Consider the following 27,705-nt stretch of genomic DNA (forward strand, 5'->3'; position numbering starts at 1 on the left):
TCAGGGTAATCCCGGCAGTGCAAAAACAGGCGCTTCGGCTGGCAACGGGTGAATTTTTGGCTTGCACGCATTAATCACTTTTCTATTGATTCCTATGGGAATCATTGTTTCATCTTACAAACCTTTCACCTTAAGAACCTCGTCCCGGAACCAATTAAGTTTGTAAGACAAGGTATCACTGTATATTGTCAAAGTTCTATCTCCAAAGCACAGCGCATACACATACCCTGGGAGAATTATACTTGAGAAATGCGAAGGCATTTATTTTTAAAAGTGCATACTTGTAAAATCTTACCGTTTAAAATTGAAGTACATAGTTTATACCCAACAGAAACATTTGGTTGAATTCTCATTAAAATAATAAACTAATGTGCATACTTTTTAAGTAAGTTCACTTTCATGAGGATAAGTGCCAGATGTCAAGTAGATTAAATAGCTTCCTTTGGACTGAGTTGTATGATTGGTAGAGGCCGAAGAAACTGAATAACGCTAGTTGACTGGATACCATGTCAGTAGTAAATGGCCAGAAATGTCCAAGGTACGAAACAAGCGTGTAGACTGAGCCTTTGTAAAAACCCAAAGTATAGTTCTTGTGTCAGTATTCTGAATTTGCCCTTCCAATTATATCTCCTTGAACAATAATAAAGAGTATTTCCGCTAATTTTTCTGATCCTTGTTGATAGCATTTTAGCATTTAGACAGAGCTTTACAGCCCTCTCTAGTTTCCAGAATCAGCCTCTCGCCCCCAACAATCTGGGTCCTCATTTTACCCACCCTCGGAAAGATGGAAGGCTGAGTCAACCTTGAGGCCGTGGTGAGATTTGAACTGCCGAACTACAGCCAGCAGTCAACAGAAGCAGCTTGCAGCACTGCACCTTAACCCACTGCGCCACCAAGTCTCAGTAAATAGAGGAATGATAAATGGAGATAGAAAACATTCTATCTCGGGCTCAGAATTTATTTGGGTTTCGTCTCCACCGAAAAGCCGACGTGCTGGAAGTATTTCGACCAATCTTGTCTCTTTTTCTTTCGCTTCTGGAAAGCCAAAATGCTCAGGAGGATTATTAGAGTAGCCAAAACGCAGCATCCAAGGAATATTAGAGGCTTGTCCTGAACGGCAAGTCGGCAGAAGGTGCAGGGCGCCATTTGCTTTTGCGGTCCGCATTTCTTCGTAGGGTCGACGGGGAAACCGTTGTTGCAGATCAACTGATTGTAGAAGGAGACGGAGGCTTTGGCTTGAAGTTCGGAGGTGAAGAAACCAATTTTGGGCTTGGCTGCTTCATCGGTGAGCTTGAATGCGAAATAGCCTTTGAGGTTGACCTTGTCGATGCGATAAGCTGAAAAGGACGATCAACAACTCATGTTAATTTTATTTCTGTATGAACCAGAAAGCCATTCTATAGTATTCGGGTATAAACTCATTTAAGTTCGGTTTTTTCCCCCCTGAAAGGAACACCGTTCTGCAGAATTTTTTGCAAGTTATAAAAAGTATTTTGTTGGTATTACAAACAATACAAGTGACATTTTTATCCCCTAGCCAGATGAATAGGAAGTAGGAAAAGCAAGTAGGATGCTTGGCTGCATAGCTAGAGGTATAACAAGCAGGAAGAGGGAGATTGTGATCCCCTTATATACAGCGCTGGTGAGACCACATTTGGAACACTGTGTCCAGTTCTGGAGACCTCACCTACAAAAAGATATTGACAAAATTGAACGGGTCCAAAGACGGGCTACAAGAATGGTGGAAGGTCTTAAGCATAAAACGTATCAGGAAAGACTTCATGACCTCAATCTGTATAGTCTGGAGGACAGAAGGAAAAGGGGGGACATGATCGAAACATTTAAATATATTAAAGGGTCAAATAAGGTTCAGGAGGGAAGTGTTTTTAATAGGAAAGTGAACACAAGAACAAGGGGGCACAATCTGAAGTCAGTTGGGGGAAAGATCAAAAGCAACGTGAGGAAATATTATTTCACTGAAAGAGTAGTAGATCCTTGGAACAAACTTCCAGCAGACGTGGTTGGTCAATCCACAGTAACTGAATTTAAACATGCCTGGGATAAACATATATCCATCCTAAGATAAAACACAGGAAATAGTATAAGGGCAGACTAGATGGACCATGAGGTCTTTTTCTGCCGTCAGTCTTCTATGTTTCTATGTAAGCAGGGGTTTTTTCCTATTTCCTCCCAAAAAACTAAGGTGCTTCTTATACTCCGGTGCGTCTTATACTCTGAAAAATATGGTATTCCAATCAATAAAAATAGTGTACCTCTCCTGTGTGGCTTTCCTCAAAGTGGTTTCACCCCTTCTGTGTAAAGGAAAAACAACCCAGCCACCCTCTTTAAAGTTTGATAAGCAAACACACAGGAAACTTTCGGAATTATTGGGAGGGGCATCTGTCGCCTTCTACTCACCTTTAAAAGCTTCCTGCAGGTACTTTTCAAGATAGTATTTACGGAGCTCGTCGTTGTCTTTAGATGGGTCCTCGATCCCGCTCGCGGTGATATAAATATCCACATTGCCGTAACGCTGATTGATCCAGTTCAGGGCCTTGCGTAACCCCCACGGCACCACCGCGGACTGAGTGGGGGAAATGGGGTAGGCAGAATCTTTTATGAGTTGGATGTCCTGATCCAACTCATAACGGCTTCCGTTCTTCGTCTCGTGGGCCACAAATCGCGTGGTGAAATGATTCACCGCGACAAAGTCGGCAGCCCCTCTGATCAGCTCCGTCTCCTCCTCGGTGAAAAAAGGAAGGAATGAACTGGAAAGGCCTTTGCGGTTTTTGTAACCAAGGTATTTTCTCATGGTTGAGGGATAGTCGCCTGTCTTCAGCAGTGGGTCTAAAAACCAGGCCATTTCGAACTGGAGGAAACGATTGGCTGCTTCCAAATGGCTAGCGAGAAACGGGATAGCGGGTTCTGCCCAATCAAAGTGCAGGGAAAGAGACACCTGACCCTTCTGGAAAGACCGATATAGTTTCTCGTAGACCTGCCAAGCCGTGGCGTGAGCGATCAACAAATTGTGAGCTGCTTGGTAAGTGTCGTTGCCACTGCTGTTGTAAATATCGCCGAACCGATTCGGCTCGTTGATGGTGATCCAGAGTTTAACCAGGTCTCCAAATTCCCGGAAGCACACTTCAGCGTATGTTCTAAAGGCCCGGATGGTGGATTGATTTAACCATCCTCCATGTTGGAGCAAAGGACCAGGCAGGCTTAGAGACTGGTGGGTCGGATAGTGCAAAGTGACTACGGGCTTCACTTTGTGTTTGAGTATCTCGCTAATCAGACACCGGTAATACCGCAGGACGTGACGGTTAAGGGATGATGCGTTGCCACTGGGGAGGAGCAGGGACCAATTGAAGGCAAACCTATAGTGAGTGACGTTCATTTTGGATAGCAGTTGAAGGTGTGTTTTAATGCTGGTGAAGTCTGTACACTGACCTGGCCGGTTTTTCAATTTCACTCCCTTCACCTGGTAGAATTTTCCGTCTCCAGTGACATTCCAGAGGTACAGGTTATGGTCGGAGAACTGAGGAGAAGAAGCGACGGATTCTGTCTGCAAATGAGAATGAAGATTTAAGAAGGAATATTGATTTACAGGGTGGCTTTTGTGTACGTGTACAGCGGTACCTCTACCTAAGAACACCTCTACTTACGAACTTTTCTAGATAAGAACCGGGTGTTCAAGACTTTATTGCCTCTTCTAAAGAACCATTTTCCACTTACAAACCCGAGCCTCCAAAACTGTAACCTGAAAAGGCAGGGAGAAGCCTCCGTGGAGCCTCCCTAGGAATCTCCTGGGCGGAAACAAGGCCAGAAAAGGCGGGGAGAAGCCTCCATGGGGCCTCTCTAGGAATCTTCTGGGAGGAAACAGGGTCGAAAAAGTTGGGGAGAAACCTCCATGGGGCCTCTCTAGGAATCTCCTGGGAGGGAACAGGGCCGGAAAAGGCGGGGAGAAGCCTCCGTGGGGCCTCTCTAGGAATCTCCTGGGAGGAAACAGGGCCTTCACCCTCCCTGTGGTTTCCCCAATCGGATGCATTATTTGCCTTTACGTTGATTCCTATAGGAAAAATTGCTTCTTTTTACAAACTTTTCTACTTCAGAACCTGGTCACGGAATGAATTAAGTTTGTAAGTAGAGGTGCCACTGTATAAGTATTGAGAGTTATTGACTGATTTAACTGTGTATGACTAGGGCTGTTCTTGACTGATATTTGCCAAAGGAAGTAATGTTTTATACGCTTAATGTATCTGGATTGTATTACTGAATTATTACTTGTATCTCTGGGCTATCAGCTGGACTTCACCTAAAAAAAGATATTGATCAAATTGAACGGGTCCAAAGACAGGCTACAAAAATGGTGGAAGGTCTTAAGCATAAAACTTCTCAGGAAAGACTTCATGAACTCAATCTGTATAGTCTGGAGGAGAGAAGGGAAAGGGGGGACGGGACGCGATTGAAACATTTAAATATGTTAAAGGGTTAAATAAGGTTCAGGAGGGAAGTGTTTTTAATAGGAAAGGGAACACAAGAACAAGGGGGCACAATCTTAGGTTAGCTGGGGGGGAAATCAGAAGCAACGTGAGAAAATATTATTTTACTGAAAGAGTAGTAGATGCTTGGAACAAACTTCCAGCAGACATGGCTGGTAAATCCACAGTCACTGAATTTAAGCATGCCTGGGATAAACGTATATCCATCCTGAGATAAAATACAGGAAATAGTATAAGGGCAGACTAGATGAACCATGAGGTCTTTTTCTGCCGTCAGTCTTCTATGTTTCTAGGTTTCTAGGAGAGAAGTGTTTTTAATAGGAAAGTGAACACAAGAACAAGGGGGCACAATCTGAGGTTAGCTGGGGGGGAAATCAGAAGCAACGTGAGAAAATATTATTTGACTGAAAAAGTAGTAGATGCTTGGAACAAACGTCCAGCAGTCGTGGTTGGTAAATCCACAGTCACTGAATTTAAGCATGCCTGGGATAAACGTATATCCATCCTGAGATAAAATACAGGAAATAGTATAAGGGCAGACTAGATGAATCATGAGGTCTTTTTCTGCTGTCAATCTTCTATATCTCTATGTTTCTAACATATCCACATTTCCTCTGTGTATGTGACCAGTCTGCACATTCCTTACCTTGATAACGGATTCTGTGACGCCCCAGAAGAAATCCCAAGGAAATTTGCCTTGCAAAGCCCGGGCTAATTCTTCAGCAGGAAAGCCATTCTCCTGGATGATTTTCTTGTAATAAAAGGCGGATGATTTCGGGATCCGCTCTTTCGTTTCGCTCTCAAAATCCACGTAAAACAAACCTCGCCGGTCATTGAAGGCCTGTTGCCATTCAAAGCCATCCAAGAGAGACCAAAGTGTATAACCGAAGACATCGACCTGATCGTATTTAATAGCTGCATAAAAGGCAAATAAATAAATAAAAAACATTTTTCACCCATTAACGAACTCTTGCTATGTTGTGCATTTATCAGAAATATAAATCCGTAAGGAGGGTTGAAAAGGGTTTCTCTAGCAAATGCCTGGTTTATTCGTAGAGTTCCAATCTAAGGAATTATTTTTATTTTGGGTGGATAATTAAATTTATTTAAGACGGATGGAGCCATGAACAAAGTGGGTGGAATCACATCAGTCTGGTCCACCTTATATCTCATCACTTTTCCCCTACTACTTCTGAAAAGTAACAAAGGCATGGATTACTTTTCTCACCAAGGATCTGGACTAGTGTTTCTTATTTATTTTTCTCCCTGTTGCCCACTTTTAAAAACTATAGAGGATCCCAAAACAGCTTTTGTTTACGTAGGTTATATATATATCAATGTTAAGCACATTGAAAAATTGACACATTTGTGGGACATTTATTGAATTAGATAAAAAAGTATTCAATATTTACATAAATAAAAAAAATATTTGTCATGAAAACAACCTATATAGGAGGGTTATCCAGATAGTAAGGTTACAAGGCACGTAGCTCTCGCGGTGAAAGTTTGCAGGGGAAGTTTGGTATTTATTTATTTATTTTATTTATTTATTGGATTTGTATGCCGCCCCTCTCCGTAGACTCGGGGCGGCTAACAACAGTAATAAAAAACAGCATGTAAATCCAATACTAAAACAACTAAAAAACCCTTATTGTAAAACCAACATACAAACAAATAAACAAACATACCATGCATAAATTGTAAAGGCCTAGGGGGAAAGAATATCTCAGTTCCCTGACGGCAGAGGTGGGTTTTAAGGAGCTTACGAAAGGCGAGGAGGGTGGGGGCAATTCTAATCTCTGGGGGGAGTTGGTTCCAGAGGGCCAGGGCCGCCACAGAGAAGGCTCTTCCCCTGGGCCCCACCAAACGACATTATTTTGTTGACGGGACCCAGAGAAGGCCCATTCTGTGGGACCTAACCGGTCGCTGGGATTCGTGCGGCAGAAGGCGGTCTCGTAGATACCCTGGTCCGGTGCCATGAAGGGCTTTATAGGTGATGACCAACACTTTGAATTGTGAAAGGAAACTGATCAGCAACCAATGCAGACTATTGTGTAGTGGGAAGCTAGCGGAAGAGAACAAGCAGTGCCAGTGATCAAGTACATCATCGACTGGCGTTGTGGTGAAGGTTAGAGATGAGCATCCTCATTCTGTTTCTCTACAAGAGCGAAGTGCATGCTGTAATACGCTACCTGAATGTTAAGGGTATGAACGCTGCTGCGATGGGTGTTCACCTCTCCTTTTGTTGACTTATGGCAATTTCTTTGCTTCCGCGCATGCACGGAAACAAAAAAAAAATTGCCCAAAATTGGCTAAATAGCGCACCCGTGCTTCCTCATGCAAGATTTCGCTTCCTGTGCATGCGCAGAAATTGGGCCTCGTTTTGAGGGACATGGAGATGCATGCGCTTCTCAATTTTTCCTACGGGGATGGCGCACTGGACTGTCCATGCTGCAACCCAAGAAAGGGATCTTGGGGTCAATGAAGATATGAACCCAGTGCGCAACAGCAGTAAAAAAAAGCTAATTCCATGCTTGGCATGATTAGGAAGGGAATCAAAAATAGGCCGGCAAGTGTTGTCTTGCCTCTGTACAAATCGATGGTGAGGCCACACTTGGAGTACTGTGTACAGTTCTGGTCACTGCACCTCAAGAAGGATATAATGGAGCTGAAAAAGGTGCAAAAAAGGGCAACTAGTACGATCAAGGATAGGGAGCACCTTCCTTATGAAACCAGGCTGCAACGTCTTGGGTCTTTTCAGCCTTGAAAGATGGCATTTGATCAAAGTGTATAAAATCATGCAGTGGATAGAAAAGGTGGATAGAGAAACATTATTTTCTCTATCACACAATACTAGGACGAGGGGGCACTCCCTAAAGCTCATAGGTAGGAAATTGAGGACAAATAAAGGGAAATATTTCTTCACCCAGAGGGTCCTTGGTTTATGGAATTCCCTTCCAGAAGAAGTCTCGTGACAGCTGTCAGCCTGGATAGCTTCAAGGCAGGATGAGAGAGATTCATGGAAGGCCAAGTGTATCGGTGGTTATTGAAACAGATGTCCAAGGGCCGTCTCTATGTTGGTTGAGGCAGGCAGGATTCCCTTGGGTCCCATTTGTTGGGGGTCAAGGGAAAGGGAGGGTCTTGCTTTCTCTTTCTGCTCAAGTGTTCGGAAACTTCAGATCGTGCAGAATGCAGCTGCGAGAGCAGTCATGGGCTTACCTAGGTATGCCCATGTTTCACCATCACTCCGCAGTCTGCATTGGTTGCCGATCAATTTCCGGTCACAATTCAAAGTGTTGGTTATGACCTTTAAAGCCCTTCATGGCACTGGACCAGAATATCTCCGAGACTGCCTGCTGCCGCACGAATCCCAGCGACCGATTAGGTCCCACAGAGTTGGCCTTCTCCGGGTCCCGTCAACTAAACAATATCGGTTGGCGGGCCCCAGGGGAAGAGCCTTCTCTGTGGCGGCCCCGACCCTCTGGAACCAACTCCCCCCGGAGATTAGAACTGCCCCTACTCTCCTTGCCTTTCGTAAGCTCCTTAAGACCCACCTTTGTCGTCAGGCATGGGGGAACTGAGTCATCTCCCCCGGGCATATACAATTTATGAATGGTATGTTTGTATGTATGTTTGTTTAGAAAATGGGGTTTTTAAAAAATATTTTTAAACTGTAATTTAGATTTGTTGTAAATTGTTTCACTTTGTTGTGAGCCGCCCCGAGTCTGTGGAGAGGGGCGGCATACAAATCTAAATAATAAATAAATAATAAATAATAAATAAATAAGATCCCATGGACAATTGGTGGGCCCCTGTGTGTGACACAGAATGCTGGACTTGATGGGCTTTGGCCTCATTCAGCATGGCTCTTCTTATGTTCTTATATCCTAACTCAGGGGTAGGCAAAGTTGGCTCTTCTATGACATGTGGACTTCCACTCCCAGAATTCCTGAGCTAGCATGATTGGCTACATGTCATGGAAGAGCCAACTTTGCCTACCCCTGCTCTAACCCAATACTGGCTTTCAAATCCCCCACACAAATGCACACCGATCCCCATAGTTCCCTCTAAGCTGAGCAGTGAGCAATCGCTCACTTAAAAATCATCATCAACTCAGAGTTTTCCAAACCTGCCCAGAAGCCGAGAGGGAAAGAGTGAGAGGGAAGGAGAGAGAGAGGAAGAGAGGAAGAGAGAGAAACAGATAGAAAAAAGAGAGGAAGGAAAAGAGAAAGAAAAAGAATGGGAGTAAGGAAGAGAGAAAGAAAATCAAAATCTAGTTTGAAACTAGCTCAACTATTTAAGTGGCATTTTGATATTGACAGAGTTGCCCTATTATGAGCTCACTGTTATAGACACACAGTACACAGTATTTTATTTTGAAATTCTCTGAGGCAAAACAGGGTGGGTGTTGTTGTTGTTTTGTTTGTTTGTTTGTTTGTTTATTTAATATTTCTGTGCCGCCCAGTCCCAAAGGGACTGCCGCTCAGACACTATACTTTTCCGCCCACCCCAAAAAAAAATTAGAGGGAACACTTGGGTACCATTTGTTGGGGGTCAAGGGAAAGGGAGGGTTTGGCCTTCTCTTTCTGCCCAAGATCCCATGGACAATTGATGGGCCCTTGTGTGACACAGAATGCTGGACTCGATGGGCTTTGGCCTGATTCAGCATGGCTCTTGTTATGGTCTTATATCCTAACCCAGGGGTAGGCAAAGTTGGCTCTTCTATGACATGTGGACTTCCACTCCCAGAATTCCTGAGCTAGCAATGATTGGCTACATGTCATGGAAGAGCCAACTTTGCCTACCTTTGTTCTAACCCAATACTGGCTTTCAAACCCCCCACACAAATGCACACCGATCCCTTTACTCACCTTGCAAGACCATATTGATAAAAGTCTTTATCGTGTACATAGCCGTGGTGTCTTCCGTTTTCACCTCCTTGTTGGTGAACCACCCGTTTTCGGTGATGAAGATCCTGGGGTTATCGTACTCCGCTCTGATCCAGTTCAGAGCGGCCCTCAGATCGAGGGAGAAATTTTGCCCCAGTTTGGGCAGCAGGCTGGAAGGCTTAAAGTTATTGGGGCCGAAGGAAAATGAAAAGAAATCGGCCGTCCCTTTAAAGTATTTTATTTCCGCTGGGGTGGCATTTGGGAGGAGGGAGCCCAGTTGAATCTTCAGCTCTTCTGGGTAATCGCCGTCCCCGTGTATCGGCTTTGCAAACCAACCCAGGACTTTCTGCATGGACAGCTGACACTTCTCAATATCTGATTGATTGTTGATTCTGCTGGGGGAGATCCAGTGAGAGCCTAACGTGATTGACAAAAACCCGCCCTGCTGGGGCCGAAAATGTTGGTCGTAATTATGCCAGACTTTTGCATGAGCCTAAAAAGGAAGGGAAAAAAAATACATTTGGAGTTTAATTCTATATGCACTGTTAAAAAAAAAAACATATAAAGGGAACACTCCGAGAACTCATCCTAGATCTGAATGAATGAAATATTCTCATTGAATTCTTTGTTCTGTACAAAGTTAAGTGTGCTGACAGCATGTCAAATTGATTGTCAATCAGTGTTGCTTCCTAAGTGGACAGTTTGATTTCACAGAAGTTTGTGGGGAAAAAACCCCCATCACCACAAGGCCTATCCACGGGAGTTCCTAAGAGGTCAGTAAGGGGCGTGCATAAGTGCACCAGCATGCCTACTATCCCTGTCCTAATGTTTCCCTCTTATTAGTACCCATATTATGTATATAAACAGCGTTATATCCAGTAGCGGATTCACTGATGGCCTCCTACTGGAACAGTAAGATGCTACGTTCCGATAGAGATTTGGGGCATGTGCCCGCATGACATTGGCTTCTGCGCATGCGCAGCAAGCGAAATCTTGCGCAAAAATGATTTTGAGAGTGAGATTCTGGCGATTTTTGACTATTTTTTTGCTCCCGCACATGCACGGAAGCAAAAATGTTTGAGATTTGGATTCTGCGCATGCGCGGAACCAAAAATATCGGTGAAAAGCGCTGAAATCTCACTCGCGCGCATGTCCTCACATGAAATTTTGCTTGCTGCACATGCACAGAAGCAAAATCTCACACTGAAGGGCACGTGTGCGCCCGCCAGACCCATGCCTGCTTTTGACGGCTTTGGGGGTGCACCGGTAACGACGAATGTAGCAATCCTTCGCTGAATGGGTTCCTATTGGTATGGATGAGAATGCTGCATTGGTAGTAAAAGTTGACCTGCGCCTGCAGTTTCGGGCTACTGGCATGCATGCGTGCGCATCTGAGTGATATTTTGCTTCTGCGTATGCGCAGACAGCAAAATCTCACAAGAGGACATGTGCGACTTGGAGATTTTGCCGATTTTTTGCTTCTGTGCAAAAATAAAATCAACGAAATATCTCTTTCGCCCATCCCCTCATGAGATTTTGTTTCCTGCGCATGCGCAGAAGCAAAATCTCGCTTGGATACTGAAGCAAGACCCGAAGCTGTGCACGCAGCATCCCAGTAGAGACGGTAGCAATAACCTCCACCTGGTTATATCTATGTATACTACCAATACGTACTTGACAAATTAAAATAAATGAATAAAAATAAATAAATAGGTTGCACTGCTCAATTGTGCTTCTTAGCTTCCAGTCCATCCAGGAGCAAAGCAGGTGGCGTGAATAGACAATCAGCCGTGGCTTTCTGCTAAGCCTTCCTCATTGGGCGCTCTGCCTACCGCCACTTCCTGTGAACTTCCTGGGAGACCGGAGGCTGGAGGAACACTATAGGTTTATGTCCTGATGCTGCCTCAATTCCCCCATGCCTGACGGCAGAGGTGAGTCTTCAAAAGCTTTCAAAAGGCAAGGAGGGTGGGGGCAATCCTAATCTCTGGGGGGACCTGGTTCCAGAGGGTCGGGGCCGCTACAGAGAAGGCTCTTCCCCTGGGTCCCGCCAAACGACATTGTTTAGTTGATGGGACCTGGAGAAGGCCAACTCTGTGGGACCTAACTGGTCGCTGGGATTTGTGCGGCAGAAGGCGGTCCCTGAGATATTCTGGTCCGATGCCATGGAGGGCTTTATAGGTCATAACCAACACTTTGAATTGTGACCGGAAACTGATCGGCAACCAATGCAGACTGCTGAGTGTTGGTGTGACATGGGCATACCTAGGGAAGCCCAGGATTGCTCTCGCAGCTGCATTCTGCATGATCTGAAGTTTCCGAACACTCTTCAAAGGTAGCCCCATGTAGAGAGCGTTATAGTAGTCGAACCTCGAGGTGATGAGGGCATGAGTGACTGTGAGCAGTGACTCCTGGTCCAGGTAGGGCCGCAACTGGTGCACCAGGCGAACCTGGGCAAACGCCCCCCTCGCAACAGCTGAAAGATATTTCTCTAGTGTAAGCTGTGGATCAAGGAGGACACCTAAGTTGCAGACCCTCTCTGAGGGGGGGTCAGTAATTCCCCCCCCCCCCCAGGGTAATGGAGGGACAGATGGAATTATCCTTGGGAGGCAAAACCCACAGCCACTTCATCTTATCAGGGTTGAGTTTGAGTCTGTTGACACCCATCCAGACCCTAACAGCCTCCAGGCACCGGAACATCACTTCCACTGCTTCGTTGACTGGAAGGGAACTTGCTCAAGGGAAGCCTTTGGAGCCTGGGGAGGGTGAAACACGAGCCTACTGGGCTCACCAGAAGTTGGGAAACAGGCCATTTTTGCCCTCCTCAGGCACTGAATTATGGGTGTGGGCAACTCACACATGCGCGATAGCACATGCCCATGCTTTTTCGGCACCCAAGGAAAAAAATGTTCGCCATCACGGTCACAGGGGTGTCAAATAAGCAATGAGGAAATGATATCAATGATATCAATCTCGTTTGCTGTGTATTACAGTTTTTTGTGAATAAAATAATAATAATAATAGCTGGGAAGACGAACGGAGTGGAGCATCCTGAAGTTGACTGTAGAAAATGTGACTTCAGTAACCGAGTTGTCGAAGCGTGGAACTCATTACCGGACTCCATAGTGTCATCCCCAAACCCCCAACACTTTACCCTTAGATTATCTACGGTTGACCTATCCAGATTCCTAAGAGATCAGTAAGGGGCGAGTACAAGTGCACTAGAGTGCCTTCCGTCCCCTGTCCTATTGCTCTCCTATATCTCCTATACCTTTCTTCTATTCCTATATCTCTTCTTCTATTCTTTCATTGATATGTTCTATTACTATATCTTCTTTTCTATTATTTCTTAGATATACAGTGTTCCCTCGATTTCCGCGGGGGATGCGTTCCGAGACCGCCCGCGAAAGTCGAATTTCCGCGAAGTAGAGATGCAGAAGTAAATACACCATTTTTGGCTATGGACAGTATCACAACCCTTCCCTTAACACTTTAAACCCCTAAATTACCATTACCCATTCCCTTAACAACCATTTACTCACCATTATTACTGGTACTCACCATTGATTAAGACACTTAGTGATCCTGATATTTATAAACATAATTATTTATTAACAATAATTATTATTTTTTGTTATTTATTTACAAAAATTATTAGTTTGATGATGACATATGATGTCATTGGGTGGGAAAAACCGTGGTATAGGGAAAAACCCGTGAAGTATTTTTTAATTAATATTTTTTGAAAAAACCGTGGTATAGGCTATTCGCGAAGTTCGAATCCGCGAAAATCGAGGGAACACTGTAGTTTACTATGAGTATCTCCTCTATAACCTTCATCATGTATTTTACTATGTGTATATAGATATATACACACTAAAACCTTCATTGTGTATTGGACAAAATAAATGAATGAATGAATGAATGAATGAATGAATGAATGAATAAATAAATAAAGTTGGCTGAGAAGCATCCAAAATCAAGAGCTTTTCACAGGTTGTGTTTGCCAGTCCACTTCAAAGGTCTTCTGGGTTTTATTCAGCATCCAGTTACTGTACTTTGCTCTGGGGTTAATCTGATCACTTCTGGCAGCCGAATTCAATAGCAGAAGAACAATGACAATTCTGCCTGCTTGGGCCACAGGTAAAAAAATCAAAGAATGTCCAAAGAAGCAAAGCGGGTCTACTCATCAAAACAATCTACTATTTGTGATTGGTTTAGCAGGGTCTGGCTCCACATAGAAAGATTAAGTCTACCAGAGCAGAGAGATAGGTTTTGCTTATCCGTCAATCAACTCCAAACTTAATTGCTTTGTGGGAAATGTTTAGCGAGCGAGAATCTAAGAAGTGGGTATTTATTTGCCCTGCAATATCTTTCATAATCCTTGAGATTTCTGCGGTGGAGTCTCTTCCATATCTCGGGACAAGACAGAAGTAAATCATTCATTGGTCTGAAGACTTCTAGACGGATGAAGTCATGTCTCAATGTTGCTGCAGACCCAGCGCAAAAATGCGGATCGTTTTCCCAATTCAGTTGACGGCAAAATCGGGTAGTTGAGAAAAATGGGACGCTAACCAATGAACTCCATTCTATTTGCCTCAAAGAGACTTCTCTCAAGAGCTGACATCAAGCCAAGCTACGGTTTGTCTTAGTTACAGCTCATCTCTCTGGAACCCACACCGCATTTTGGACATAAATAAGCTGCTCAAAAAAATAAAGGGAACACTTAAACAACAAAATATAACTCCAAGTAAATCAAACTTCTGTGAAATCAAACTGTCCACTTAGGAAGCAACACTGATTAACAATCCATTTCACCTGCTGTTGTGCACATTCAATTTTGTACAGAACAAAGTATTGAATGAGAATATTTCATTCATTCGGATCTAGGATGTGTTATTTGAGTGTTCCCTTTATTTTTTTGAGCAGTGTACATTAGAAAGCATCCAGAGATACTTTACTAGAAGAGCCCTCCACTCCTCTACTCACAACAGAATACATTACGCAACCAGACTTGAAATCCTAGGCTTAGAAAGCTTAGAATAGGCGTTGATTGCTTACCTGAACGCCTCTTCTCGTACGGTGAGTGGGTACAGCAGTCACATGGGTTGCTCCTGTCCAATCCGTTGGAACTGAGCCTAGTATTAAAAAAGACTGCTGGATCCGCCCCTTCCCCAGAATTCGCGAATCCATAGACTAGGCTCAGTAGTGAAGCTCTTTAATGTTCAACTCTCATGTGTTATAAGAAAATAGAATAGAAGGTAAAGAAGACCACACATAGGGAGGGAAGTGACTGCTGTACCCACTCACCGTACGAGAAGAGGCGTTCAGGTAAGCAATCAACGCCTATTCTCCGTACTGAAGGAGTGGGTCCAGCAGTCACATGGGACATACCCAAGAGATAGGTCCCTAGGGTGGGAGTACATTGCTATCGTGAGAGATAACGGATTGGAGTACTCTTCTGCCGAAGGCAGCGTCCGCTGATGCGTACGAATCGATTTTGTAGTGCCTTATGAAGAAATTTGGCGAGGCCCAAGTGGCTGCTTTGCAGACTTCTTCCAACGGAGCCTGAGTCGCCCAAGTGGCAGATGTGGCAGCACTTCTGGTGGAATGCGCTGTAATATTCCTTGGAATGGAAAGGGGAGCTGTCTCGTAGGCCTTAGAGATGGTCCCTCTGATCCAACGACCTATTACTGTAGGAGACACTCTGGATCCCAAGGATCTGGGATGGTAGGCTATGAAGAGTGCTTCAGATCTCCGGATGGATCTTGTGCGTTGGATATAAACCTTTAGCGCTCTAGTGAGATCCAGAGTGTGCCATCTAGTTGCCAGGGGATGCTCTCGTTGGAGACAGAAGGAAGGTAATATGATATCCTGAGATCTGTGAAACATGGAACTAACCTTTGGTAGAAAGGTGGGGTCCAGTCGCAGAACCACTTTATCCTGGTGAAACCTGGCAAAGGTCCTGTGTGATAGAAAGGGCTGCCAACTCAGATATGCGTCGGGCGGATGTAATCGCCACCAGGAATGCTACCTTAAAGGATAGGTACCTGAGGAACGCAGAATTCAGGGGTTCGTAAGTTGCCTGAGTAAGAGAGTGGAGAACCCGTGGCAAGTCCCAGGTAGGATATCTGTGGATTTTAGAAGGCCTGAGGATGGCCACTCCTCTTAGAAATTCTTGGATTTCTGGAAAAGAGCGGAGGGCTGCCTGCGAGGCCCCGCCAAGACGGAAGAAGTGGCGGCCAGGTGTCGGCGGATGGTGCTGAAAAACCCCCCTGCGAGCACCACTGATGGAATTTGGACCAAGTATGGTCGTAGATCCGGTTGGTAGACCCTCTTCTAGACTTCAGGATGATTTCCACTGTGTCCGGGTCATACCCTCGCAGGTCTAAGTCCCTCCGGATAATAGCCAGGCGGTGAGGTGGAACCACTCTGGGTCCGGGTGGAAGGAGGCCCCCTGTCGCAACTTATCCTCCGAAACGGTGAGTCGCCAGGGGTCCTGGACGGACAGTTGTTGGAGGTCCGCGAACCAGGGCCTGCGAGGCCAGTGAGGGGCAATCAGAATTACTCGGGCCTTCTCCAGGAGGATTTTGTTGATCACGTCTGGCAGAATTGGAATTGGAGGGAAGGCATACAATAGACCTGGAGGCCAAGGGCTCCTGAGAGCATTGATAGCCTCTGCTCCCGGAGACGGGAACCTGGAGATGAAGCGAGGGAGCTGGGCATTGGCTTTGGTCGCAAATAGATCCAACACTGGATGGCCGAACCTGAGGCAGATCTGGTGGAACAGTGACTGATGGAGATTCCACTCGCCTGGATCTAAGGTCACTCGCGAGAGCCAGTCCGCTTGGACATTGAGGCTCCCCGAGATGTGGTCGGCTAGAAGCGACTGGAGAGTTTTCTCTGCCCAAAGGCCTAACTTCGGGCCTCCCTCATGAGGGCCTTGGATCTTGTGCCTCCCTGTCTGCAAATATGGCCTTTGGTGACTATATTGTCGGTGAGAATCAGCACATGTTGGTTGGAGATGTGAGAGTGGAATTGTTTTAGAGCTAGAGACACGGCTCTTAATTCTAGCCAATTGATGGGCCTGGAAGCCTCCTCCGGTGCCCATGTGCCCTGAGCTAAAAGACCCTGGGCGTGGGCTCCCCAGCCCGAGAGGCTGGCATCTGTGGTGACTACAAACTGGTCGGGGCACCGGGAGGGAGATCCCTTGTCTAGGGCTGGAGAAGTCCACCACTTGAGGGATCTGCGAACCGTCGGTGGGATGGTGATGCGACGATTCGAGTTGCTGTGGCCCGATCTCTGGAAGGGTAATGGGAGCCACTGTAGTTCCCTGGCGTGAAGACGGACCCAGGGAACAATACCAATACATGACACCATTTTACCCAAAGGGAAGATAGGGTGGCAATGGAGGTAGATTGCTGGGGCAGGATGCGAGCAATGAGATCCAAAAAGCTGCGTTTTCTCTCAGTGGAGAGGAAAACCTGGGATATCTCGGAATTAATGATAGTTCCCAGATGCAGAATGGAAGTGGATGGATCAAGGTGGCTCTTTTTAAGATTTATGGAGAACCATGATTCTGTAGAACCGACATGGTAAAACAGAGGTCTGCAGCCCCACCAGATCTGGAATTTCCATGAATTAAAATGTCATCTAAATAACATAAAATATGAATGGGAGAGGCCCGGATATGAGCTGCCAAGGATCCCAAGAGTTTAGTGAAGACTCTGGGAGCTGAGGAGAGCCCAAATGGCATAGCCCTATACTGAAAAAGCCTGCCTTGAAGGGCAAAGCGCAGAAAATTCCTATGGACCTTGGCAATGGGAATATGGAGGTAGGCCTCCGTGAGATCCAGAGACCCCATAAAGTCTCCCTGATGTAGAGCTGCTAAAATGGAAGATAAGGAATGCATTTTGAATTTCCTATATTTTATGAACCGGTTCAAATTCTTTAGATCTAAGGTGGCTCTCCAGCCTCCAGAGGTCTTAGGGACCATGAAGAGGATGGAATAGAAGCCTAAACCTCTCTGGAGAGAGGGGACCGGTTGAAAGCTCTAATAGTCAACAATGAGAAATAGCCTCCTCCATTCGGATACGAGATGGAGTGGAACTGGGAGAAGGACAAGAAATAAAACGGTTAGGGGGAGGTGAAATGAACTCTAACCTTAGGCCCCTTTCCACAGTGTCAATGACCCAGGGGTCCTTACAAGAACGGTGCCAGTCGGAAGAGAACCAGGCTAGGCGACCGCCTATGGGAAAGGAGGAAAACTTACCATCTGGCTCTTTTGGAAGCCCTGGTAGAAGAGGATCCTCTCTGATAATGGGAACCTCCGCCCCTGGTGGTTCTAGATTGGGATCGAAACCGAGGGAAATACTGACCTGGATTCCTTTGAAATGCGAAGCCCTGATCCTGTTGACGCCCTGTGCGCCGAAAGGGCTGCGGTTTAGGGGCCTTCTTGGTGGTAGGTCCGAAGACCTTTTTCTTGTCTGTGGTCTCCGTAAGGAGAGGGTCCAGAAGGTCTCCGAAGAGGAGGTTACGTTTCAGCGGACCCATGGCTAACTGCCACTTCTGTCTTACTCCCGCCTGCCAAGGGCGGAGCCATAGAAGTCTTCTGGCCGTTGTGGAGGCTGCTACTGACCTGGCTGCAAATCTGGAAGATTGGAGGGAAGCATCTGCTACATATCGGGGAGCTGCGAAGATATTGTTGAAATCCTGTTGACCCCGTAAGTCATCTGGCGGCAGGTGTGGTTGGAGCTGACGAAGCCACAAGAGCACAGCTCTGGAAAAGAAGGATGCCGCTGCAGCACTCTTAATGGCCCATGAGTCTGCAAGGAGACTCCTTTTGAGCATTTGCTCAAGTCGTTTGTCCTCTGGCCGGAGGGCCTCCTTTGCTTCGCCCGGTATGGCAGAAGTCGAGTGGAGTGTCTTCACTGGTTCATCTGGCTTGGGACATGTTAGGAGTTCCTCATAGGAGGAGAAGAGCTTGTAGAGTTTCTTGTCCTTGGGAGTGGGAGTAAGGCCAACGGTTGGGTGGTCCCACTGTTTAAGCAAAGCGTCCTTAAACAACTTGGGCATAGGTATTACCTCATTGTCTTCCTGTTCTTCCATGAAATAAGGAAGATTTTCCTCCGGAGGGTCTGAGGAAGAAGTAGCCTGTTTTTCTTGCCCGGCTAGCCCCGTGGATACTCTAGCTTTAAACAGGAGAGATTTGAAAAGCTGCGAAGGAAAGATAGCAGCTGGGGCTGGAATCTTGATCTGAGATTCCTCATCTTCCGACAGACGCTGAAATGGGTCATCATCCTCTTCTGCGTCCCCATCCTCATCCTCTTCCTGAGAGGAGTCAGAGACCTCCATGGCTGGGGCTCTGTAGGAAGGAGAAGAACTCACGGGACGGGAGGAGCGTGGTGGGGGATGAGACAGAGAAGGCACATTGAAAGATGAGAGTTTAGCGTCAATGGTGTTAGTCAGAATAGTCAAGATAGACTGAAACTCCGGAGGCAAGGAAGAAATATCAGCCGGAAAAGCCGGAGGATCCCTGAGGGCCTGAGCAGGTTCTGGCTGGGAGGAATCCTCGGTAATATCTGGCTCCTCTGGACCTAAACCCCATAGGTTAGGTTGGGGTGGATTTAGGTTTGGCTCATCCAGGGACAGCACAGGAACCCCAGAAAGAGGCAGGTTAGAGGCCTCCGGGGGGGTTGGATTGATATGCACTTGGGCCTGCACCTTAAAAAGTTTGGCTGATTTATCATGTATTTTTTGTAGGGCTGGGTCCCTTCTCTTCTCAGCCCTGGTGGGCTTGGCTAAGGAATGGGTGCCTGAGGAAGAGGAGGAAGAGGCCTGGGGAACTTCAGTAGAATTACCAGTAGGCCTAACCTCTTTGGGACCTTTAGTTGTGCCTCTCTTGGGAAAAGTAGCCATAGTCTGACAATTAACAGAAGACAAGGCTGAGCCAATAACTGAATTATAAGGAGAAGATTTCAAGGACTTCCCAAGAGGAATGGATCCTGCTTCGAGGCCTCGAAGCTGCTGAAACGTGAGGACAATCTGGGCAAACCCAGAGTTCGTGCCCCCAAATCCAGCGGGGCCAGCCTCCCTAAACTTTGTAATTAAGTAAACCAAGGCACTCTGGTTGGAGGCTTAGCCGGTGGAGAATTTAGCCTGGGACCCCCAAGGCCCGCTCCCGGATCCACGCGGTGGACTGAGGCCTACGCGGCTGGCAGAAGGCCAACACGAGAGGCCTAGATTTTTAAAAAAGGGCGCGAAGGCCTTCGCGCCGAAAAGATCGCTGCTGAGAATTTCTTAAGGGAAAAGCGATCGACTAAGTCCAGGAGACTAGAAGGCGTCTCACTCCGCAGGAGGTATTTTATAAGCCCTTAAATATTTATATACAATAAATAATCAATATTTAAATGGATAAATACTTGCACTAGGACCTCCAGGCCAAGGGATTAGAAGAATCCACAAGCGGCCGCAGGAATCGTAACCGGCAAAACCGCCGGGGGAAAACGAAACCGCAACTTCTCCCAAGGAAATAAAGCCAAGCCGCGTTTTTTTCTTTTTTTCTTTTAAACGGCTGGCGCAATTAGTGCAAGTAATTAAATAAAGACAATAAATCTTACTACTTTTTGAAGGAAAGATCGAAGGGAAGGTGTTAGAATGTTGAACGAGCATTCACAATACAACCGCAGGATATGCGAACTGAGCGAATTCTGGGGAAGGGGCGGATCCAGCAGTCTTTTTTAATACTAGGCTCAGTTCCAACGGATTGGACAGGAGCAACCCATGTGACTGCTGGACCCACTCCTTCAGTACGGAGAACTACGCCGCCTTAAACATGACCTAAGCATAGCCCACAAAATCATCTGCTATGACGTCCTTCCTGTCAGCGACTACTTCAGCTTCAACCTCAACAATGCACGAGCACACAATAGATACAAACTCAAAGTAAACTGCTCCAAACCCATCTGTAGAAAATATGACTTTAGCAACTGTGTAGTTAATGCCTGGAACTGACTGCAGGACCCTGTCACATGATTGCCAAGCCACTCCCACCTGGTCACATGGCCGGCAAGCCACACCCACAAAATAAGCTAAGCCTGCAGTGTGGTAGTAAAAATTTTTGCAGCCCTTCATTGGTACATACCTTCCCTCCACGGGAAGAAATCCCACATAATTAACAACATAATGCGAGGCTCCTTCCTATCTCTCTTCTATCTTACTTTACCTTTTTTCTCTCTTACTATACTGTTTCACTCTTTTCTTCCTTTCCTTTCTTTCTCATACTTCTTTCACATTCACCTTTCTTTTTTTCCCCCTTCCCATCCTTCCTTCCCCTTTCCTTTCTTCGCCTGAACCAAAACTTAAATAAAACTGAACTAAAAAATAAGAATACACGACGACTGACTATATAAAGATTCATCCAGAAATGAAATTGATATAATTGATTAATTTATTAAGAATCAACCCTACGTATGTAATGAGAAAGCTTTAAACTACCAAACTAAACTAAACGTACTTTTATTATGTATTTACTATGCACCGTTATAGAAATTGTACCCCTGCCTTTGTTACCTCGTTTGTACTGTTATCGTTTTTTTATTTTGTTTTGATTAACGTTTCCTTACTTCCATCCTTTTTTTTAATGTATATTTAATAAAGATTATCCCCCCCCCCCAAAAAAAGCGAGGACTTCCAGGATTTCAGCATTGCTGCTTTCTGGGCGGGAGGTGTTCCTCCTGCACTTGAAAAAATGACACCCACCCCTCCTTTTCCTTGGGGAAAAGGAATCCTCAATCTGAGTATTGTATTGGCAGTTCTGTGTTAGCAAAAACTTCAGAAGAGAAGGATTTAGGGGTACTGATTTCTGACAGTCTCAAAATGGGTGAGCAGTGTGGTCGGGCGGTAGGGAAAGCAAGTAGGATGCTTGGCTGCATAGCTAGAGGTATAACAAGCAGGAAGAGGGAGATTGTGATCCCCTTATATAGAGCGCTGGTGAGACCACATTTGGAATACTGTGTTCAGTTCTGGAGACCTCACCTACAGATATTGACAAAATTGAATGGGTCCAAAAATGGGCTACAAGAATGGTGGAAGGTCTTAAGCATCAAACGTATCAGGAAAGACTTCATGAACTCAATCTGTATAGTCTGGAGGACAGAAGGAAAAGGAGGGACATGATCGAAACATTTAAATATGTGAAAGGGTTAAATAAGGTTCAGGAGGGAAGTGTTTTTAATAGGAAAGTGAACACAAGAACAAGGGGACACAATCTGAAGTTAGTTGGGGGAAAGATCAGAAGCAACGTGAGAAAATATTATTTGACTGAAAGAGCAGTAGATCCTTGGAACAAACTTCCAGCAGACGTGGTTGGTCAATCCACAGTAACTGAATTTAAACATGCCTGGGATAAACATACTGTATATCCATTGTAAGATAAAATACAGGAAATAGTATAAGGGCAGACTAGATGGACCATGACGTCTTTTTCTGCCGTCCGTCTTCTATGTTTCTATGTTAAATCTTGTTTACAAAGCAAGGCATTTTCTGGAGGCCTCCCACATTCAGGTGCTAAGTAGGAGAAGCGAGGCTCGAAAACGCTTCTTTCGAAACCACCCAGAGGACAGCCGGACGTGGTGCTACAGAGCCAGACGCTCAGGAAAAATCCAGGTGCAATGTTGGCAAAACAATTTTTTTAATCTTGATTTTGATCACCTGTTGGCAGGTGGGGAGAATCTCCGCAACCAACTTCAAATGGGATTCGGCAAGGCAAAGGGTAAAGTCTTTGTTGACTGCAATCACGAATGCTGTCTTTGCTTCCTCTTCGGAGCGTCATAAATGAAATTGAAATATTTCTCAGAAACGCAGAAAGAAGTCTGCTGCTGCCTTCTTCGAAGATTTAACTTCTGAATGTAATCTAGAGCCCTGGGAATCTATGGGGGTCCCCCATCCAAGGACTAACCATGTTTGAGCATGCTTAAACAAATAATTCCCTCAATACTGTCAGACTTTCTACTAAATCTGCACTTCTATTCTAGTTTTTCTCATCATTCCTATCACCCATTTCCTCCCATGTTGACTGTATGACTGTAACTTGTTGCTTATATCCTAAGATTTTTATTAATATTGCTTCTTCATTGCTTATTTGACCCCTATGACAATAATTAAGTGCCGTACCACATGATTCTTGACAAATGTATACAGTGTTCCCTCGCTTTTCGCGGGGGATGCGTTCTGAGACCGCCCGCAAAAGTTGAATTTCCGCGAAGTAGAGATGCGGAAGTAAATACACTATTTTTGGCTATGAAGAGTATCACAAGCCTTCCCTTAACACTTTAAACCCCTAAATTACAATTTTCCATTCCCTTAGCAACCATTTAGATTATTACTCACCATGTTCATTTATCAAAGTTTATTAAAAAAATATTTATTAAAAGCAGACAAAAGTTTGGCGATGACATATGACGTCATCGGGTGGGAAAAACCGTGGTATAGGGAAAAAACCTGCGAAGTATTTTTTAATTAATATTTTAGAAAAACCGTGGTATAGACTTTTTGCGAAGTTCGAACCCGTGAAAATCGAGGGAACACTGTATTTTATTTTATGTACGCTGAGAGCATATGCACCAAGACAAATTCCTTGTATGTCCAATCACACTTGGCCAATAAAATTCTATTCTACTCTATTCTATTCTATTCTTAGCTTTTTCAGAATGGGTAGGCGCTATCCCATGCACAGAAAGAGTGGGAGGGAGATAAAAGAGGGCCACACAACCACTGTTGGGGTGCACCTGGTATGGGGCCACACGGCTGTATGATAGCAAAAATCACGATGCGCACATAGTCGCAAGTGTGCCTGTATTTCGGCATGCACGAAAGCAAAAATCCCTCGCCAAAACAGGGCGCACCTGCGGCTCCGTACGCAATTTTGCTATTTCCACAGGAGCAAAATCGCGCTGGCCCCACAATCACTCACGAGCCGCGATGGCAAGCCTAATTTAGCGTTCCGGCTAGCAGCCCACCCCTGCCTTCACTGCTCACAACCCACATTTTAATTTAGCGGCTTTAAATTAAAAACCAATTTAAACGGGAGTCTTTTCATGTCCACTGAGTCGAATCAACACGTCTGCCTTTCCTGTAGCAGCTGTTCCATTCTTTCTCAGGTGGAACATATTCCTAGGGACCGTTCCTGGAATTTTCCATCACCTGGACAGCAGGTAATTTCTTTTTGTGGTTGTTTTTAATCCTTCACATCAGTGTGAGGGGAAAAATGAGTCTCTCTCTAAACAGACAGGCTGGCCTTTTTTTAAAAAATCTTCCTGTTGTTTCCAGAGAAGGGCGATTTAAAGGCTAAAAGAGAATGAAATGACCATGTTTACAGACTGCTTTCAAGATGCTTTCAACCCTGGTCAACCTTTTTATCGGTGTTACTATCTCCTGCATCATCGGGACTTTTGTTCCACAGTCCAAACTACTAAAACTTGGACAGGGTAGGGCAGGGGAATTAAATACAAGTATTCCCCGACTTACGATTCCAACGGAGCCCGAATTGTTGAGTGAGTTCTGCCCCATTTCAGAACCTTTCTATGCCACAGTTCTTAAGTGAATCGCCGTGGTTAATAAAAGTTAGCAAACTGGAAGTGTTTTTAATAGGAAAGTGAACACAAGAACAAGGGGACACAATCTGAAGTTAGTTGGGGGAAAGATCAAAAGCAACGTGAGAAAATATTATTTGACTGAAAGAGTAGTAGATGCTTGGAACAAACCTCCAGCAGAAGTGGTTGGTCAATCCACCGTAACTGAATTTAAACATGCCTGGGATAAACATAGATCCATCCTAAGATAAAATACAGGAAATGGTATAAGGGCAGACTAGATGGACCAGGAGGTCTTTTTCTGCCATCGATCTTCTATGTTTCTATATTTACTGTGCTCATGACGAGAAGTGTGAGAAATGTGACGGAGGTCACGTGATTCATTGCCAGTCACTAAGCAAATTGTTGTAAGCCGAGAACGGCCCGTATAAGAGTTTCTGTTGTGATGTTGAAAATGTACACATTTGTATTCTTCCAACAGAGGTCTAATTTCGGTGAAGTGTGAAAGGTTCTGCAGTCACAACACAAACCCTTAAGATGGAAAAAAAATCAGATTATTGTCAGATGCTGCACCTTTTCTATCCGGCTCTATGGAGAGGAGAATTGGCCTCCGACAGGGAACAAAAACCCCACTGGAAGAGACTTCAAGGAGCATTTGAAATGTGGATTTACAAGAGGCGGTTACATACAAACTGGGTTGAAAAAAATCAGAAATGAGGAGAGGATAAGCTGCCTCAGAAAGCCGAGAGAGAAATCATTTAACATAATAAAAAAGCTAAAATTAGAATATTTTGGACTTGGGATCAGTAGTGGGTTGCTACAGGTATGGTTGGGGACGGCACGACGGTAACAAAAGTTGCGCTGTGCGCACAGCTTCTATTCTCCTACATTTTATTTTATTTATTTATTTATTCATTTGTCCAATACACAAATACATAGGAAGAAAAATAGACATGTAGTAATATGTATAAGGGTGAAAGTGAACTTAGAGGAGAGGATATATGAAAGGAAGAGAATATATATGATAGGTGAAAGAAAGGAAAGACAATTGGACAGGGGACGAAAGAATAGAATAGAATAGAGCAGAACAGGGTAGAGTAGTGCAGAGCAGAGCAAAGTAGAATAGAATAGAACAGAATAGAATAAGGGAATGTGGAATAGAAGAGAATAGAATAACGACAACAACCACAACAACCACCACCAAAAAAGAGTTGGAAGGGATCTTGGAGGACTTCTAGTCCAACCCTCTGCTTAGGCAGGAAACCTTACACCACTTCAGACAAATGTTCTCCAATTTCTTCTTTAAGTGTTGGAGTGTTCACAACTTCTGGAGGCAAGTTGTTCTAGGGATTAACTGTTTTCCCTGTCAAGAAATTTCTAGGTTGTTTCTCTCCTTGTTTAATTTCCACCCATTGCTTCTTGTTCTACCCTCAGGTGCTTTGGACAATAGCTTGACTCCTTCTTCTTTGTGGCAACCCCAGAGATTGGAAGGCTGCTACCATGTCTCCCCTGGTCCTTCTTGTCATTAAACTAGCCATGCCCAGTTCCTGCAACTGTTCTTCATATGTTTTGGCCTCTAGTCCCCTAATCATCTTTGTCGCTCTTCTCTGCACTCTTTTTAGAGTCTCCACATCCTTTTTGAATTGTGGCTACCAAAACTATTCCAAACGTGTCCTTACCACGCTAAGGCACAAAGCTACCAAGGGAAGTGTAATTATAAGTGTCAAAAAGAGTTTAGATCAGATTGGAAGCAATATTTACCTGCCGTAAAAGCTACCATGAAAATAACTAAAATTATCCTGATTAATAGATAACAAAAACAGTTCTTCCCCAAACACCATCACTCTGCTAAACAAATAATTCCCTCAACACTGTCAAACTATTTACTAAGTATGCATTACTCTTACTACTAGTTTTTCTCATCATTCCTATCACTCATCTCTTCCCATTTATGACTGAATGACTGTAACTTGTTGCTTGTATCCTTAAGATTTTTATTAATATTGATTGTTTCTTCATTGCTTATTTGACCCCTATGACAACTAAAGAATGTCGCTTGATGGGACCCAGGGGAAGAGCCTTCTCTGTGGCGGCCCCGGCCCTCTGGAACCAACTCCCCCCAAAGATTAGAATTGCCCCCACCCTCCTTGCCTTTTGTAAGCTGCTTAAAACCCACCTCTGCCGTCAGGCATGGGGGAATTGAGACCCTCTTCCCCCTAGGCCTTTACAATTCTATGCATGGTATGTATGTATGTATGTTTGGTTTTTTTATATTAATGGGCTTTTAATTATTTCTAACATCAGACTACTATTGTATACTGCTTTATTGTTGCTGTTAGCCGCCCCGAGTCTCCGGAGAGGGGCGGCATACAAATCCAATAAATAAATAAATGAATGAATGAATGAATGAATGAATGAATAAATAAATAATTAAGTGTTGTATGTCATGATTCTTGACATTTATGCACACCGAGAGCATATTCACCAAAGACAAACTCCTTGTGTGTCCAATCACACTTGGCCAATAAAGAATTCCATTCTATTCTATTCTATTCTATTCTATTCTGTTCTATTCTAATGCTCCTCTGTTGACGTTTGATGCCCTGTCAGTGGGATTATGCCAAATGTCCACTCTAATAGACAGCAGAGGAATCTCAAAAAAAATGTAGACATACGGGGTTTGATGCAGTCTTTGAATTAGCTTTCTGATTTTATAAACGTCAATTCAGGCAGAGACGTCGGGAATACGATTTAAGTGAGTTAATGAATCTTTTCCCCTTTCCGAGGCGAAATAAACGTCTGAAGGAAGAACAAGTTTGATGTCATACCGACGTTGTTAAATGTTGATATATTTATCTTGAAATGGGAGATCAGCAGAACGTGCGTAATCTTGAATCAGATGTCACCACCCCAGAATTATGTATTTATGATTCCTTCCTTTAGCTTGAATTCAGCTATGATTTGGGGGCTCATCTCAACATCTCTAGAACTTAGGTTTAAGGAAGGACAAACCGAAAATAAAGCTTTTTAGTAGGTGAACAAGATTTGTCAAGAGATGTAAGATTTGTCAAGTGAAATACAGTACTGTTAAAATTAATTCAGGATTAATTCATGGCTTCGTGGTAAAACTGATGGTGCAATTAAGACCAGCCATGAGAGCAGGTTTATTTTCTCCAAGAAACGTAGAGAAAATATTGCAAGAAATAAATTTCAAGCACAAAGTTAGCAAAAACTTCAGAAGAGAAGGATTTAGGGGTAGTGATTTCTGACAGTCTCAAAATGGGTGAGCAGTGTGGTCGGGCAGTAGGAAAAGCAAGTAGGATGCTTGGCTGCATAGCTAGAGGTATAACAAGCAGGAAGAGGGAGATTGTGATCCCCTTATATAGAGCGCTGGTGAGACCACATTTGGAGTACTGTGTTCAGTTCTGGAGACCTCACCTACAAAATGATATTGACAAAATTGAACGGGTCCAAAGACGGGCTACAAGAATGGTGGAAGGTCTTAAGCATAAAACGTATCAGGAAAGACTTGATGAACTCAATCTGTAAAGTCTGGAGGACAGAAGAAAAAGGGGGACATGATCGAAACATTTAAATATGTTAAAGCGTTAAATAAGGTCCAGGAGGGAAGTGTTTTTAATAGGAAAGTGAACACAAGAACAAGGCGACACAATCTGAAGTTAGTTGGGGGAAAGATCAAAAGCAATGTGAGGAAATATTATTTCACTG

The 27,705-nt window shown here is 44.5% G+C and overlaps 1 protein-coding gene across 1 annotated transcript in view; it reads right to left on the bottom strand.

The window, feature by feature from the left end:
* Positions 1-236: 236 nt before the first annotated feature.
* KLB (klotho beta) overlaps positions 237-27,705 on the bottom strand; it is a 30,133-nt gene continuing 2,664 nt past the window's right edge. The window contains exons 2-5 of the mRNA XM_070756558.1: positions 9,371-9,881; positions 5,146-5,414; positions 2,419-3,562; positions 237-1,337 (exon numbers count right to left, since the gene is read on the bottom strand). Coding sequence (XP_070612659.1) covers positions 958-1,337; positions 2,419-3,562; positions 5,146-5,414; positions 9,371-9,881 — 2,304 coding nt within the window. The 3' untranslated portion in view covers positions 237-957. The remainder of the gene's footprint in view (positions 1,338-2,418; positions 3,563-5,145; positions 5,415-9,370; positions 9,882-27,705) is intronic.

The sequence above is a fragment of the Erythrolamprus reginae genome, chromosome 7 (assembly GCF_031021105.1).
Source record: "Erythrolamprus reginae isolate rEryReg1 chromosome 7, rEryReg1.hap1, whole genome shotgun sequence".
In the NCBI taxonomy this organism is placed as follows: Eukaryota; Metazoa; Chordata; class Lepidosauria; order Squamata; family Dipsadidae; genus Erythrolamprus; species Erythrolamprus reginae.